Source organism: Halictus rubicundus, chromosome 5, assembly GCF_050948215.1.
Source record: "Halictus rubicundus isolate RS-2024b chromosome 5, iyHalRubi1_principal, whole genome shotgun sequence".
Taxonomy (NCBI): domain Eukaryota; kingdom Metazoa; phylum Arthropoda; class Insecta; order Hymenoptera; family Halictidae; genus Halictus; species Halictus rubicundus.
In genome coordinates this window covers 21,128,339-21,143,477 of record NC_135153.1, presented here as the reverse complement: position 1 = coordinate 21,143,477, position 15,139 = coordinate 21,128,339, and the positions used below count along the sequence as shown (strand labels likewise).

Sequence of the window (15,139 nt, the reverse complement as noted above, 5' to 3'; positions counted from 1 at the left end):
TGACCTTCGTGTCTCCTTGACGCCTCGACCTATAAAAAAATTAGAAAGATTACGAGCCCTCCGATATCATGTAAGTTTGGTCCGACGATGCATTTGTTTCTATGTACTTTAATCGTGTACTCTTTCTTGTTTCATAATATGCCGAAACCTTCGACCTTCCTCTGTTAAATTCCCTCGATATTTTTTAGAAGAAAATACGTTGTTCTCGGTAACGTGTTCTTAAACGTATATGTCGATACTTCTAAATTCGTTGAATGCATAAATAGTTCAGATAGCTCGAAATGAAAATAATCAATCAAACAATCGCCCCCAGATAAAGTACCAAGACTCGTTTCCAAGTTTTATTCTCCCGGCCCTCTAACCTCTCCCTTTACATTCGATCTCATTCGTTCTCGTTCAAAACACATTTTTTCGCACACACGATTCGCACTCGCACACGCAACACGAGCAACAGACTCACCGAAAGCTCGTACACGGCCAAAGGATTATCCACGAACTTAGACTTGGCCAAATGGAAAATTTGGAATCGTATCTGGACCGATAGGGCAAATCCGATTCGAGTACTATTTCCAACTTTTTCCCATTCCGAAGATTCGTCACTTCGCGGTAGAAAAAGAGATACGACGTAGAAAAAATAAAGCACTTTCTAAAATTCCCAGGTGGCATGTCTGTCGCGCTGTCTGTCACTCACTTTTTCTCTCTCTCTCTCTCTCTCTCTCTCTCTCTCTCTCTCTCTCTCTCCCTCTCTCTCTCTCTCTCTCTCTCTCTCTCTCTCTCTCTTTCACTCTTGTGCTTTCTGCGAATTGCTATGGTTTTCATTCCCGCCAAGCTATCGCCTCTCAATCGTCCGCATTGTCCGCAAAGACCAAATCTCTCTCGTCGAACAGGTGCCACGAAACAAAGAATAAATCGGCCATCGGAGAAGCCACGCGAGCCTGATTAATTCTAAACGCCTCGAACGAATAATATACATATATAGATATATATATATATATATAAAAAAAAAGGAAACGACCAATCGTATATAATAAATTTCGAATTCTAAACTGTGCGAAGCAAACGTAATAGATATATGTTTTTTTTTTGGTTTTGCACTTTCTCGCCCCTTTTTCCGCATTCTTTTTTCTTAATAGCATAAATTTCGAATAATTTTCTCTAATAATAGGTACGCGTTCAATTTTTCGAGAAATAAAAAAATAATAATGATACCGCCGAATAAATATAGATTTCTCGTTTGGAAGTTCGTTAACAACGCCGATCGTAAAATCAATTGTTTTTGATTCGAAAAGAAGAATGAAATATTGTTAACGATAGAACGATCAACGCGAGCACGTGGTGTCTCTCGTGGGACACCTTATTACACCTTAAAAATTTAGCGTCTAAATATCACACTATATACGCGCGTTCCCCTAAACTACCGCGAGCAGTGAAGTTACGGTCGGGGTTCCCTGCGCGAGCAGTGTCGCCGGATCAACACTCTAACTTCCCTTTTCACCGCTTCACCGGTACTGGCAGAGAGAGGGTATCTTGTTCCCCTCGATTCGTGCTCGCTCCCCTAATCTGGCGACACTGTGCACGAGTCGAACGACGCAAACCCTCCGATTCGAGCCCAGAATAAAAAGAGAAAAAAAAACTAAACACGCGATAATATCGATTGCTCGTCTCACCGGATTACACCGAATTGCGAACAGAGAGGTAAAGGGTAAAAAAAGTACATCACGATACTGTCTTCGGTAAAACGTCTGAAAATGCCGAGTCCGTTACGTCACAAAATACGCGTCCAATTCAAGTGCGTGCACTATTATTGTTCCTCGAAACGTTAACAACACACACAGCAGTTACTTCGAGTCTGTTAGGCAATCATTTTCAACCAGTATTCAAAATAGTTCGGATCTTTATGCACTTGGCGCGTATGCAAATTTCTAAACTACAAAACTCTAACAATGCTTTTATTCTCACCGAATCTTTTAGTCGATGAAAGAAATTTTTTTGCTATTTAAAATTCGATAAAATTCGACGCAAAAATGGGAATTTCTAGATCCCCGGTCTAATAATCTAGCAAAATAGCATGTTCTATGAATTGTTTCTGATTTTATTATTGAAGTTGTCTCACGGAAAGTCCCATTCGTCGCACCGTGACGTTCAATTGTTAATCGTATCAACGAACGAAGAAATAATTCCGCGGAGACTCTTAAATCGGCCGCCGAGTATAAAAATATGTTCAGATTCCAACAACCGCGACAAAAATCGAGCCGGTGGAACGATCTTCTCATCCCGATTATCCGTACAAAATTAAAAAAAAAAGAAACAAAAGCGTGAACGCTATAGTCACGCGTCCGCAGAAATTGTCTCGCTATAAGAAGGTAAGAAAGCAAATCAAACATTTCCGTTGGTTCTTACCAATTGTCGTAGTCGCAATTCGCGTTGTTTTTTCTTTTTTTTTTTTTGTTTTTTGTTGTTTTTTAACGCCTCGCCGCCCATGAAAGCTGTCGTCCCGTTACGTTTTCGAATTGCATCGATCTCAGCGATGACTTTTATTTTTAATAATCATATATATATATATATGTATTTATTTATTTTTCATATGTTTTCGGTTAGAGTGTTCCCAATCCCAAACCGGCACCCAAAGATAAAGCAAATTCAAAGAATTCCATCGATTGAGGACGCGCGGTTCAAAATCACCGCGGCTCGTCGTTAAAACGTTCCCTGCCAAAACTCATTTTCAAAAGACAGTTTCGTCATCGACAGATAAATTTCGTGAAAACAATTGTTGGTAATTTGAAAGTGTGCCCTGAAAATACCTCCTCGAAACCGACCTTAGCAGGAAACGTGATAAATAGTAAACGCAATGAAAACCTAATTACAAAAAAAAAAAAGGAAGAAAGAAACAATATAGTAATAAAGAAAAAAGATTAATAAGCCCAATTAATAATGCGCAAGACTCGAGTTAGACCTGATTAAAAATGCCGTAATAATTAGTACAAAGACGAACCCGTAACAGAGTACACCACTCTCGTACTCGTACGCGTATATATATCTGTATATCTATATATATACATATATGTGTATACATATATAATATATTTGCTTACCTATCTTCAAAAAAGATTCTATACTTCTTTTCTCCCTCCCCCGATCGCGATCTTATATACTTATATCTTTGTTTTTTATAATATATATATATACTTTTTTTTTTTTTAGAAAAAAAGGATTTTGAAACTGACGGCGGGCACAAATTTCGCAGTTCACGCGATACATTCCTGTAGCTTCTTTTCTTTTCTTTTTGTTAATTTCTTTTTTTTTTTCGTTTTCACATTTTATTTTGCTTCGTCGCTTTTCCGTTATCCTTCGCGTTGATTTCCTTTCGTTTTGAATCACGGTCGCCGCGAGTCCCATCCGCGGGATCAAATCGCCCGACGAACTTCTGAAATCGTCGAGATCGTGTTCCTTTTTATTCTTTCTCTCGTACGTTCCGAAGGCACATTTGTTTCTAGAAACGAATTTCCGTGAGCGATCGTCGCCGCGACGTGACACTTCTCCACCCGTGTCTCGAACTCCACCGTCGTCGTCGTTCTCGTCGTGGTCGTCGATAGAACCGATCGATCATTCCCGACAAAAGAAGAGTCAAGCGAGAGCGTGCAAGCCGCCGTACGCAGTGTCGCCAGATCAAGACTCGCGTCCCCACTCCAACTGCCCCTTCCACCGCGCTATCCACCTCTCCGACTGTAGTACTGGCAGAGGGGGGAGTTACCTTTTCCTCTCGATTCGTGCTCCCTCCCCTTATCTGGCGACACTGCCGACACCGTGCGCGAAACTGTCGAACCAAGAGGAAACGAGTAGCCGACTCGTTTATCGAAGAACAGTGACGAAGAATCACTGGGGAAAAAGGAGCATTGGACACGTATCGCATATAGGTACTAACTCTTCGTCCGATTGAACTCGATGGAAATGTTTACCGACGATCCTACACCCCGCGCTGTTCGCGGTCCTTTCCTCGGGATCGGCGAACGTTCCGCTCCGCTATCTAGCTATATATATTGAAAAATAATTTTCGAGCCTTCCAAGCGAAAATATTGCTCTCTATGTTAAGGACACTGTGCACCACTCTTTCCTACAAAATATTACGCTATAGTAACCGAGCAAACATTTAGATATTACCTTCAGCTTCGCTATTAATAGTCCTTCCGTTGTTTATATAATTATCTAAAACGTGGAGCAACTCGGTTGCTATTGACGATCGAATAACCTAATGTCAGACGAAACTTGCTTGGTCTGCGTTAGGTCCGAGTTAGGTGGCATAATCTCTTTTTAATAGTTTTTTTTTTTTTTTTTTGAAAATTTCGCGTAAAGATCTAGTTCGGATAACCGAGGTTCGGCTGTATTACGTTTTGAAGGATTTAGTACGCGCATCCTTTCGACGATTCCGTTTAAGAGAACTGTTGTACCTTCGACTCGTTTGTGGACATTTGTGAAATCGGAGAAGATTGCTGGGGCGCGTAAAAAAATAGTCGATTTGTCTGGCGCGAGGCACCTAAACGTTTGCTCTAGCTTCGTAACAGCGGAATTTTTGTGAATATGCACGTCACGGGCCTGGATCGACGAGGAAAAGACAAAGTTCCGCTCGCAAGAGGAACCTTCGAAGAACTTGGCACAGCGATACGAGCAACGGTTCGTGTACCGATCGAACAAAAATCAGAGAAAGAAACACGAGAACCAGAAGTCTCCTTAGATAAATAGGATCGTCGAAACTCTTGGAATGGCACACATGGACCATTCAGCCGCCTCGCTGGAATCTTTAGAAATCCTTTTTTCCACTCACCCACCCCCCTCCCCCCGCAAGAAAAAAAAAACCATTAAACGCTAAAACTCGTATTTTTGTTTCCAAGACTACGAACAACTTTCCGATAGTCCGACACCGGTAAAAATTTTCGCTCCAAACAATATCGAGAAAGTATTTTCGATTCGTCGTTCGTTCTAGCACCTCTCCTTAAACATTAATTAGAATAAAAAAGATATTTATATATAACTTTTCGACTTATCAAAGACTTCGAAACAGAACCTCGTAGTACGGTGCTCGAATTTTCCTGGAATATATCTGAGTATTTCAAACGTATCGAAATAAAGTTCAAAGTGATCCACGCGTGCCATTTAACGGCCCCGGAAAGAAATACATTCTTTCTCCGCCGTTGTTGTCCGACCCCGTGGCAAACGGGGTTTTATCACGATTGTTATTATATCACTATCGTCCTGGATGGCGATCGATCCAAATCTTCCCGTATTCGATCCCAATATATCTCATTCACGCGATCACTCACACGCTTTCTATCCTTTCGCTCTTTCTCTCTTTCTCTCTTTCTCGGCACAGTCGCTCTATCTCTCTCACTCGCTCTCTCTCTTTCTCTCTCTCCACGCCTGTTTCAAAATTCCCCGTTTATAGACAGCTCTCCGAAAATCCCTTCAATGTCTGTTTAACATCCGTCCGGCTCGGCCGACCACAGATTCTCGTACAGGGAACGCCGAGGCGTTCTCGGTTCTCGTTATTGTGTTCATTTTCATCTTCTTGATTACTTACATACAAAAAATGAAGGAGTCATTAAAACCTACGATCTATCTAATAGTACTTACATACCTAATAATCTAATAATCTCCGTCAATGGCGGCGGTCGGTTGGCTCGTCGGCATCGAAATCACCCGTGTCGCCCCTCGATTCCCCACCCAACGTCGCCCGTTCTTTCCTATTCTATCTTCTCAGCAGATCGTTTTCCCCCCATCTCCCACCTCCGGCTAGCTGACCGTTCCCGTTTGTCGCAACCGCCGCCACGCATCAAGGCCTCGTGAGGCAGTATTATTATCAATTAACGTTATTCAGTAACTATGTATCAAGTCGATCCATAAACGTATCTTTTTTTTTTTTATCGTAAACGTTATACTTCCTCATATTCTTCCTCTTTCTGTCGACGTCGCTCTAACCGTCTATTCCCAAAAGCCATATTAACCCTTTCGCTGCGAATGCCGGTTACCACGAAGCCGACGGCCACGAAGCTGAGGCTAATTTATGCATAGCAGCGCCGCTTGCAGTGTCGCCAGATCAAGACTCGTGTTCCCTAAATTTCCCTATCCCACGCGCTATTCCCCCACGCTTCCGCCGCGGCCCTGACACGTGACTAATCCGATACCGACAGTGAGAGAGAGAGGGCAACTATTTCCCCTCATCTGGCGACACTTGTCTCGTTCAGTGGCGGAGCTTTGGCCGAGCGAACCGCCATAGCGAAAGGGTTAATCCCGCGTCTGTTTTTCATCGTAATTAGTCTCATAATATCCAAACTACGAATTATATTGCGCGTTATCTATATCATTTAAGAAAAAAAAATATAGAAGACACCGTCGATCACCATGCTCTCTCCCTTTCTCGCTTTCTCTCTCTCTTTCTCTCTCTCTCTCTCTCTCTCTCTCTCTCTCTCTCTCTCTCTCAATCTTACTCTCGTTTTCGTTCGCTGTTCTCCTACTCGAAACAGTAGCCATTTTGTTCGCTTACTATACGATAATGATTAAATCGTCGGCGAGCGAATTCTCGATCGAACCATCGCTTCTACCACCGGGAAAAAAGAGACGTTCTGTGTGTATCGGCAAACAGATCGAAAGTAGTGTGGTGGATAATAGTTATTGCACTCGTGCGGAGGTGAGGTCGATCCTGGCCTGCTTTCGATCGCGGCGTAATACTTTATTTCGTTCGGCGATCTAATCGCCGACGATTATATATTTCTTTGCTGTTGTAACCCAGCTGTGAAAATCGAGACCTCTCCGCTTAAAGCGTGTCGTCGCGGCTATCAAGATTATTTCTTTTGTTTTACGGATTTTCTATTTTTTCTTTTTCATTTTTTTTTTTCTTTTTTTAACGAAGAACCCCGATCCTTAGGAGATCCACGGAGATCTTTCGAGAGAGAACGGATTTGAGCGATGTCGATCGTGAACTCGGCCGCGAACGCGCGCGTGCGTGGCACGCTTCTAACGAGAAAGAAAGAAATTATAATCTACCGCTTCGTTTGCGTCAGACGTTGCGCATACTTACAATGTATAATATGAATTACGAGTAGTTTAGTTTAGTTTAGCTTGTCTCATAAATATTGTCTACAGTATGGAAAGTCGGGCGGCCGTGGCGCGCGTATTTGGCGTAGGAATACGGGACCTGGTGCCAGGTACTCGCCGAACACGGGCGATTCATCGATCATCGATCCACTTAATATCGTTTGTTTCGTTTCGTTTCGTTTCGTTTCGTTTCGTTTCGTTTCGTTTCGTTTCGTTCCGTTTACGTTTTCGTTTTCGTTTTCGTTTTCGTTTTCGTTGTCACCTATTAGAGAGTCTCTGTTTGTTTCATAGGAAACGGTCGCCACAGTGCATCCTCTACCACCGTGCGTAACTAAACCGAGAACTTCCGGTGTGTTTTGTGAAATTAAAACTTTCATCAGGATTTTCCTCAAATCTTAACAAAGCTTTCGTTTCGTATTCGAGCTCGATAGAAATTTTTAATGCGTTCCGATCTGTTCGAACGCGTAGAAATTTTGATGTAAAATTTAAAATTTTCTTTCTCGTTTTAAAACATGTACAAATAAAATTCTGGAAACATTCGGTTTTAGAATAATTTCACCGTTGTGGCCACGCATTTGTATCTTTTGTTCTTTTTTTTTGTATTTAAAAGCTTACGCGATGCGAGGAAAGTAAATCGAATTCATTAAAAAATTTTCAGTGTTGTATGCGTTGCCGATGGAAATTAAAAAAAAATTGGCTTGATATTATCATTTTTTATGATTTCATGATCCTGGGTTTAGCTACTCGACTTGATTTCTTACGATTTCTTCTATTTCTCTCACTGTATCTACATGTTTGATTCGACGCCAGTTGGAGGTATCTCAGCCAATAGATAAATGGTAGAAATATGGCCCAAAGAAATTGTAATAAAATCAGGCTCGACCGGGAATAGCGAACGCAGAGGCGATGATACAGTGCAGTTACCCAAACTGGAAGAACATTGCGTGGATGTCGTTTCTATGATAAAGGAGCAAGCCAATGTATTCTATTCGCTGTTCCTAGGAAAATATATTATGTATATAAATACGATTCTAAACCATTTGAAAATAACGATATAATACTAACAAGAGTGTTAGTTCACGACTAGTAAGTGTAATGCTAACGGAGTTTGTATAAGTTCACCAACTTGTACTTATGGAAGCCACTTTGAAAATTTCCTTTGGCTCGAAACTTTGAATTCTTGTGAATCTGAGATAAAGAATTCTTTGATGCATATATATTATACGATTTTTCTATCGGAACAACAGCGGATAGAATACACACTCGCAATTCCGTCCTTTATGTTAGAACCACTCAACGAGTTTTTGTCTCGGGGTGAAGAAATGTGCGTAAAGTGTAGCGCCCGTGTTCGGCACACAAATATGTCGCTGTGAACGTTCCATCGACCTGGCTGTGTACGTGTTTCTAGGATATAATGTCGACAGTGAAGGGTTTCAGGGGGCGGCGGGGGGCAGAGTTGGGAGTGAGGGGATACCGGGGCGGGGCGGGCTGGGAGGGGGGGGGGGGTAGAATATATCATCGTATGAAGAAAAACGCGTGGGATCTTAACTCGAGGACGCTTAATTAAAAAGCATTAATTATACGTATTATATAATATAAATATATATACTTAAATGCATCGATATAGGAATCTACTAGGTTCGTGTATCTGGCAGTCTGACGATCACAATGCTATAGGAATACCCCGCGGTATTTAAAAATAGTGTGTAGTCGTGTACGTATGATTATGTATTTTCTGTATACATACATGTACGTATATCTGACTCTGTGACGCGCTTACATAGTGTTAGTCCCTTAGTGGTTCTGCGGAAATGGAAGGAAGCATTTGTAGCGAGAAGCAAAGACGCGGGGCTCTTGTGAACCCGGTGCTTTAATACTGTACCCTCTCTCTGGTTCGTCGCACGAGGTCAGCGACAAGGAATATAATAAAATGGCTGCCTTTTACGAAAAGGCCCGGAACAAAAAAAAAAAACAGTACAGGTGAAATCATTGAGAGAAACTATCGAACCAGCGTCCATAAAAATTTTGTTATCGACTGACACGTTGGAACGAACTGTTTTTCTCGATATTGAAACGAGTTTGGCGGTATTAGTATGAACGTGTGTTCCGTGTTTGTATACGTCTGCTGTACCTGTGTACGCGTGTATGTGTGCGTGTGTGTATGCGAGAGTATATACAGCGACGAGCAAAAACGTACACGCACTGCTTGTCTCATAAAAATGAAGATAAGGCTGCAAATTCTTTAATTGGTCGATCGGGATTTGGTGATTGTTAATCGTAGTAATTAATAGTATACGGAATACAAAAAATAGGAGCATTAACCCAACGTTTACAGTTTTATAGGCTTCATACAGAACGGTGGGACATAAAACAGTAAAAAAAGATCTGACGATTTTGTGGTTTGAAAGTTCAGAGAACGGCGGGCTCGAAGGCACGCCCCTGCGGGTAAGACTGCATGTATTTAACGGGCATCGATGGGCGCCCTTGCCCGCTAACAGGCATGTCGAGCAGCTCTGGATTAAAGAATTGGCAGTGTTATGTTCACTTTCATGAGACGATGAGCGCGTGAAACTTTCCCGCTCGTGTACACTGTACATACGTGTCTCTTAGCAACTGGAAGCACGTGGGCCGTGTCGAGGAACGTTCCAGCTCTATGATAGAGCAGTGGTTCTCTGAAAATTGAATTCGTGTCTCTCTCTTGCGTTTTCATAATCTTTTTGATGTCCCCAGTGAGCCACACGCGCACGGCTTGGCCCGTTTAAAAATATGGAACCAGTGTGACCAGAATGGTTGCTATGGAAGAGCTCCGGTTTACCGGACGGTCTTAATCCGACTCGGGGCGGGCCGCGATATAAAACGACTCTATCCAGGGATACGTATTCGGTTTCAGGCCTCTTCCGCGTTTCGCGTTTGGAATCGCTCGCCTAGCTTCTCTAAGGATCCGTCGAACACATTGAAGAAACAGGAAAAAGAAAGATAAAAATAAAAACTGTTTGTTTGCGCGATCATCTGTCCCGCGGACACCGTTCCCTTGCGATCGTTAACGGAACGTCCGCGGTCTGACCGCTCGTTCCGTCGTCACGTCGAGTCTACAACGTGCATGTCGAACAGAGTCCGCGCGGCGAGGATGATCGGTGATCAGAAGGAACGAAATCTGCGCGAGAATGACCCGCCCGCTGGGCGGGTCTCGAGTGAACGCGCTCTTCGGTTGCCAAAAACATCGCCCCGAGCGGGAGATCGACGCGTTCCCTCGTTCATACGCGGTACATCTCGTTACGCAAAAAAAAAAAAAAATAAAAATAGTTAATTAATAATTAATAATAATAAACCTTAAAAAACGTTAAAAAAATAGAATCCAAAATCGAGTAAGGAGGATTGATTGGCAGTTTTGCCCCCGCTCTCTATCTAGCCCCGTCCCGTCGTCTTCGCGTCTCACTGTTTCCCCGATCGGTAACCGATCGTCATCGTTGCTGTTTTACCTTCGATCCTCTTCGTTCACCTCTCCAACCCCTATTTCTCTCTCTCTCTCGCTCTCTCGCCCTCTCTCTCTCTCTCTCTCTTTCTCTCTCTCTCTCTCTCACTCTCTCTCTCTCTCTCTCTCTCATGTTCACCACGCATATCAACATCCCCGTTTCTCGGTCTGGCCGTTTCAATGATCGTTGAGGAACGTCAGCCGAGCGCGAAAGAGGTCGATTGCTTCGATCCAGTTGCTTCTTTCGATCCAGTGGCCTCTCGCGCCCGGACGACGACGTCGACGGTCCCCTCGAGTCTCACACCATGCACCTCATATCCCCCCCTCTCACCCCAACCATCTTAGACGAGCTCCTGCTTGTAGATCTTCTCTTTGTGCATCCGTTCCATGTGCCGCGCGATGTGCATCTTCTGCTTCGCCCTGTAGACGCAATGGGGACACTGGAATTGAGGCTCCTTGCCGCATTCCCACTTCTGATGGTTTCTCAGGCTGCTCTTCAGCTTGTACACTCTACCGCAGGCGGGACAGTTGAACCCCTCCGGGTTCGAGGAGCCGGACCCGATCCCCTTGCCCAATCCACCGCCGGACCGCCACATGATCGACGGCACGCTCCATCTCTGCCAGGCTGCTGCCCACTTTAGGCCGGTGATGCTCAGGTCCTCGGCTGGAACACAGGATTCACGGCTTTATTAGTAAGTGTTCTACGCTACCAACAGAGGATCGGACGGTCTTTTTAGATCCTGGGGCGTGATTTGTGTTTCGTTCGTTTCGAGCTTTTGTGTTTTTTCTGTTTCTTTTTTTATTTGTTTGTTCGTTTGTTTGTTCTGTTCGTTTTGTTTTGTTTTGGTCGTAGACACGGGTCGACAGTACCGATCCCCGGATCTCTCTGTTTCATACTACAAGAGGCGAGCTTATGCTTTACGAAGGCTTAGATGCTAAGGATTCGTTGTTCAGTTTCGTTAGGCGACTTTGCTGGTTTGGTACCGTGCGCGCTTGTCGTAGTCGCCTGAATGGCACGACCAAGGTATCTTCAAACTTCTAAGAGAAGCTTGCAGAGATGTGCGCGGGTCGGGTCGGGAGTTTTGGTCGGGTTCGGATCGGGATCCCGAAAGTTTGTCGACACATTAATATTTTCGGGTAACCGATTTTCGAGGGACTCGACGCTTAATTCAGCATAGAACATTTTAGTCTGGTTTTGTGCATTTAAGTTGTAATTTTACAATGCGATTGGATAGAGGAATTTTCAAGTTTTAATTTTCCTTGGTTACACATTAGAAATCGGGTCTCGAATCGCAAATTGGGACCCGAAACAACGGGTACCCGAATATGCTTATGTGTAAGCAAACTTTCGGAAACCGAACCCGTCCCGACCCGACCCGACCCGACCCCAGGCTCGGATACCCGCATAACCCTGGAAGCTTGTTTTCATAGATTGCGTTAAGATTGTCTTGAGACCAGAAGATACCTATCACGATGGTCCTGAAAAAGGCGTCTTGCAAGGATGTCGAGAATGAATCGACTGTTGAACCGTTTCGGGCACGGAGATATCGATTCATCCTCGGAACATCGACGCGATTAAAATGGATTACTTTCAAAGGAGGAGAGAGCAATGCACGTTCTTTGTAATCCCTACTGTTTTGAACCCCAAGCAGCTAGCTATGAATTTCGCATACGAAGAAGGAGCGGTATCTGTGCGTGGCGAAGAAAACAGAACGCCTAATCGATATTATATTCTAGCTATATTTTCAGTCTATTCTCTCGCGATCAATTTTTCATATTGATTCGGACGATCTGTTCTCTTCGACGCACAAGCGATAAAAGTTGTGTTTCTATGTACAAGTTTCGAGTAGAGTTAGTGCGCATGCTACTTCCCCTATTGTCGACGGGAGGACGGAAAAATCAGAAAATGAGAAATTTTCGATAGAGAGAATGCAATCGGAAAGAAACGCAACCGAATAGATCGTCGCGATCGATGCCGAGCGTCGTTCGTCGAGCGACGCCAGACGCAGCGGAAACTGTCGACGAAATCCTTTTATCAACAATCTCTGCTCTCTTTCTCGTTTTATAGTGTCCGACCGCATCTGTCGGGACTCGACGAGACGAAGCGTCACCGAGGCGACCGTCACTTCCCGCAACAATGTACAAAGTGTTCTAGTTTTTCAAAGTCATGAGACGGATAGAGAGATAGAGTAAGAGTGTGTGTGCGTGTGTGTGTGTGTGTGTGAGAGAGAGAGAGAGAGAGAGAGAGAAAGAGATAGAGATAGAAAGAAAAAGTGACAGAGTGGTAGAGGGCAAAATGCTCAAGGCGAAGAACGCTCTCGCGAAATCGTCGAGAAGGATTCTTGTCGCTAAGGGAAACTTCAAAGAAAACAAACAAAAAATTATTATAAATCGTCGTGACGTGTCGCTGAGCGATTGATCTTGGCGTTTTCAACGTGGCTGAAATTGGAATTGATTAATTGATGACCAGGTGGTATAGAGTTTCGTATCAACGAACCGGAGAACCAAAATAAAAAAACAAAAATAAAAAAAAAATATGTATATGTATACATATACATATGTATGTATATATGTATGCATATAATGTACGGTGGTAATTAGCGCGACAGTGAGATGAACGTTCAATTGTTTTTTGTTCATTTTTTTTCTTTTCTTTTTATGAATGTCATTCTGGTACAATTCGTCTTCTGACAAATTTATTCAATTAGAAAACGTACGAAACACGATATTAGTCGCAGATATAACGTTAATATTAGACGCAGGATTATGTTCGGACATGATCAGTCTTAACGAGAGCTCGCATTTAGTGAACTATGCTTCTAACGTCCACAGAAAATAAACGTCGCCGACAATGTTCCCACTATTCTAACTTTTTTGTTTTTTTTTTTTTTCGTTTTGTCGTCGCAGGTAAGGCTAGCTCGATCAGCTTTTAGAAAAATCGCACTTATTGTCTGGGCAATCGAATTACATCTACGTTTAAGGCACTTCGTTAGAAACCTATTATCGAAAAAAGAAAGATAGAAGAAAAAAGGTAGTCGGATTCGAGTTTTACACAAAAAAAAAAAAGGAAAAAGAGAAGAATGTAGAAGCTTATCTAATTAGAGAGAGAAAGAGAGAGAGAGAGAGAGAGAGAGAGAGAGAGAGAAAGAGAGAGAGAAAAAAACGTAAATGTAGTACATGAAACTAAAATGGTAATATCGTTGTACACGGTAATAAATATATCAGTCGATGCTCTCGAATCGAAGGGAAACAAGACTTACGATTAATTGCGACGCGCCTCTAACAAACGGAATTATGACACTCGTTGTTTCACTTATTCTCATTTGTACGTTCGGCTAACAACTCGGAATGAGTATTTCGCGGTTGTTTTTCCATAAATACTTCTATCTACATAACCGAGAAAAAAAAAAAGAAAAATGAAAAAAACGCACGCACAGTGATCAAAACGCATTGAAAGAAAAATATCGATACAGTGGATAACTCGAGCTCTGGTTTAACACCATATAGTCTGTAGATACTTCGATCGAATGAGTTCCCTTCGTCGTACGCGTGTTGTATGATTGTTACTTATTTCGTCAAGACGCGCGCAATGTTTTTAGTATAATTTCTAGTAGTTAAAAAAATAGATTGTATCATGGTGATTTCGAACGACACGTTTTCGGAACTCGTTGTGTCGACCCATCCCCCAACCCCACCCCCTTCAAATCTGAGACCAGAAGCGTTACAATTTCATAGAGTTGAAAACATGTCAGTGTCAACTATCGGCTATTGGACCATTTTGTAGTTTAAATTTCAATCGGAAAATCGTCGATTATATTTCATTGCGCGAATGGAATTCCTTTCGAACACAAAATGTATCATTTTAATCCTTCGCGTAGTCTTCGGTGGTTGGCGAATCAAACATTTCGGATCTAAACGAATTTCAAAGAGAATTTGAGAAGTTTCTGAATCTGACAGGTTTTACTTGTATTTTCCTGGAATCGTACATTTTTATTTTTTTCCAATTGCAATTACTATATGGACCCGAAGATGTTGCAAGCGGATTGCTAGGATTGTTTAAACAGTGACTTTTGGTTCCATCCGGGGGATAAGAGTGGCCATTCGAATCCCAAAAAATAACGTTTTCATCAATGACAAAATTAACCCATTCTACTGAAACGCCGAGTTGGACGGATCGAATATTTCGAACAGAAATGTGTTATTCGCTTCTTACGAGCTTCTTAAATTACGAGCGACAAAGAAATTCTACTCCCTACAACTGTAAAGGAAATAGCAGTACAAAAATACTAATATAGATCCGATATGTTTTTTTTTTTTTTTTTGTGAGCAACTGCCGGTACAATTGCGCGAAAAGATTAAAATGAAACATCCTGCAGAACTGGAGGACGAGAGTGGTATTCGAACGAATGTTCTGTTCAGTCGATCTCGAGTTTCGGAGTGTAGGCCAACAAGTAGGACTCCATGTCCCCTATTTTGTCGATGTGCTGCCGGCGAATATGTCTCAGCCAATGAGCTTTCCGCTTGCAGCGCTGCGGGCAAAATGGACATTGAAACTGTGGCTCCTTGCCGCACTCCCAGTGA

General features: G+C 42.7%; 2 protein-coding genes across 2 annotated transcripts in view; both read right to left on the bottom strand.

The window, feature by feature from the left end:
* Window positions 1-15,139, bottom strand: part of LOC143354564 (uncharacterized) — a 47,599-nt gene that overhangs the window by 23,225 nt on the left and 9,235 nt on the right. The window lies entirely within an intron of this gene.
* LOC143354706 (longitudinals lacking protein, isoforms A/B/D/L-like) lies at window positions 974-13,336 on the bottom strand. The gene is made up of 2 exons (XM_076788972.1): window positions 13,276-13,336; window positions 974-11,222 (listed from the first exon to the last, which is right to left on the bottom strand). The coding sequence occupies exons 1-2, from the start codon at window positions 13,334-13,336 to the stop codon at window positions 10,900-10,902; spliced, it is 384 nt and encodes a 127-aa protein (XP_076645087.1). The 3' UTR covers window positions 974-10,899.

Bases quoted from the DNA above. Each gene is read 5' to 3' on its own strand.
- LOC143354706 (XM_076788972.1), bottom strand. From the start codon at position 13,336: ATGTCCGAACATAATCCTGCGTCTAATATTAACGTTATATCTGCGACT. The intron at 11,223-13,275 runs GTACGTTTTCTA...CCTGTGTTCCAG, and splicing joins TGCGACTAATATCGTGTTTC to CCGAGGACCTGAGCATCACC.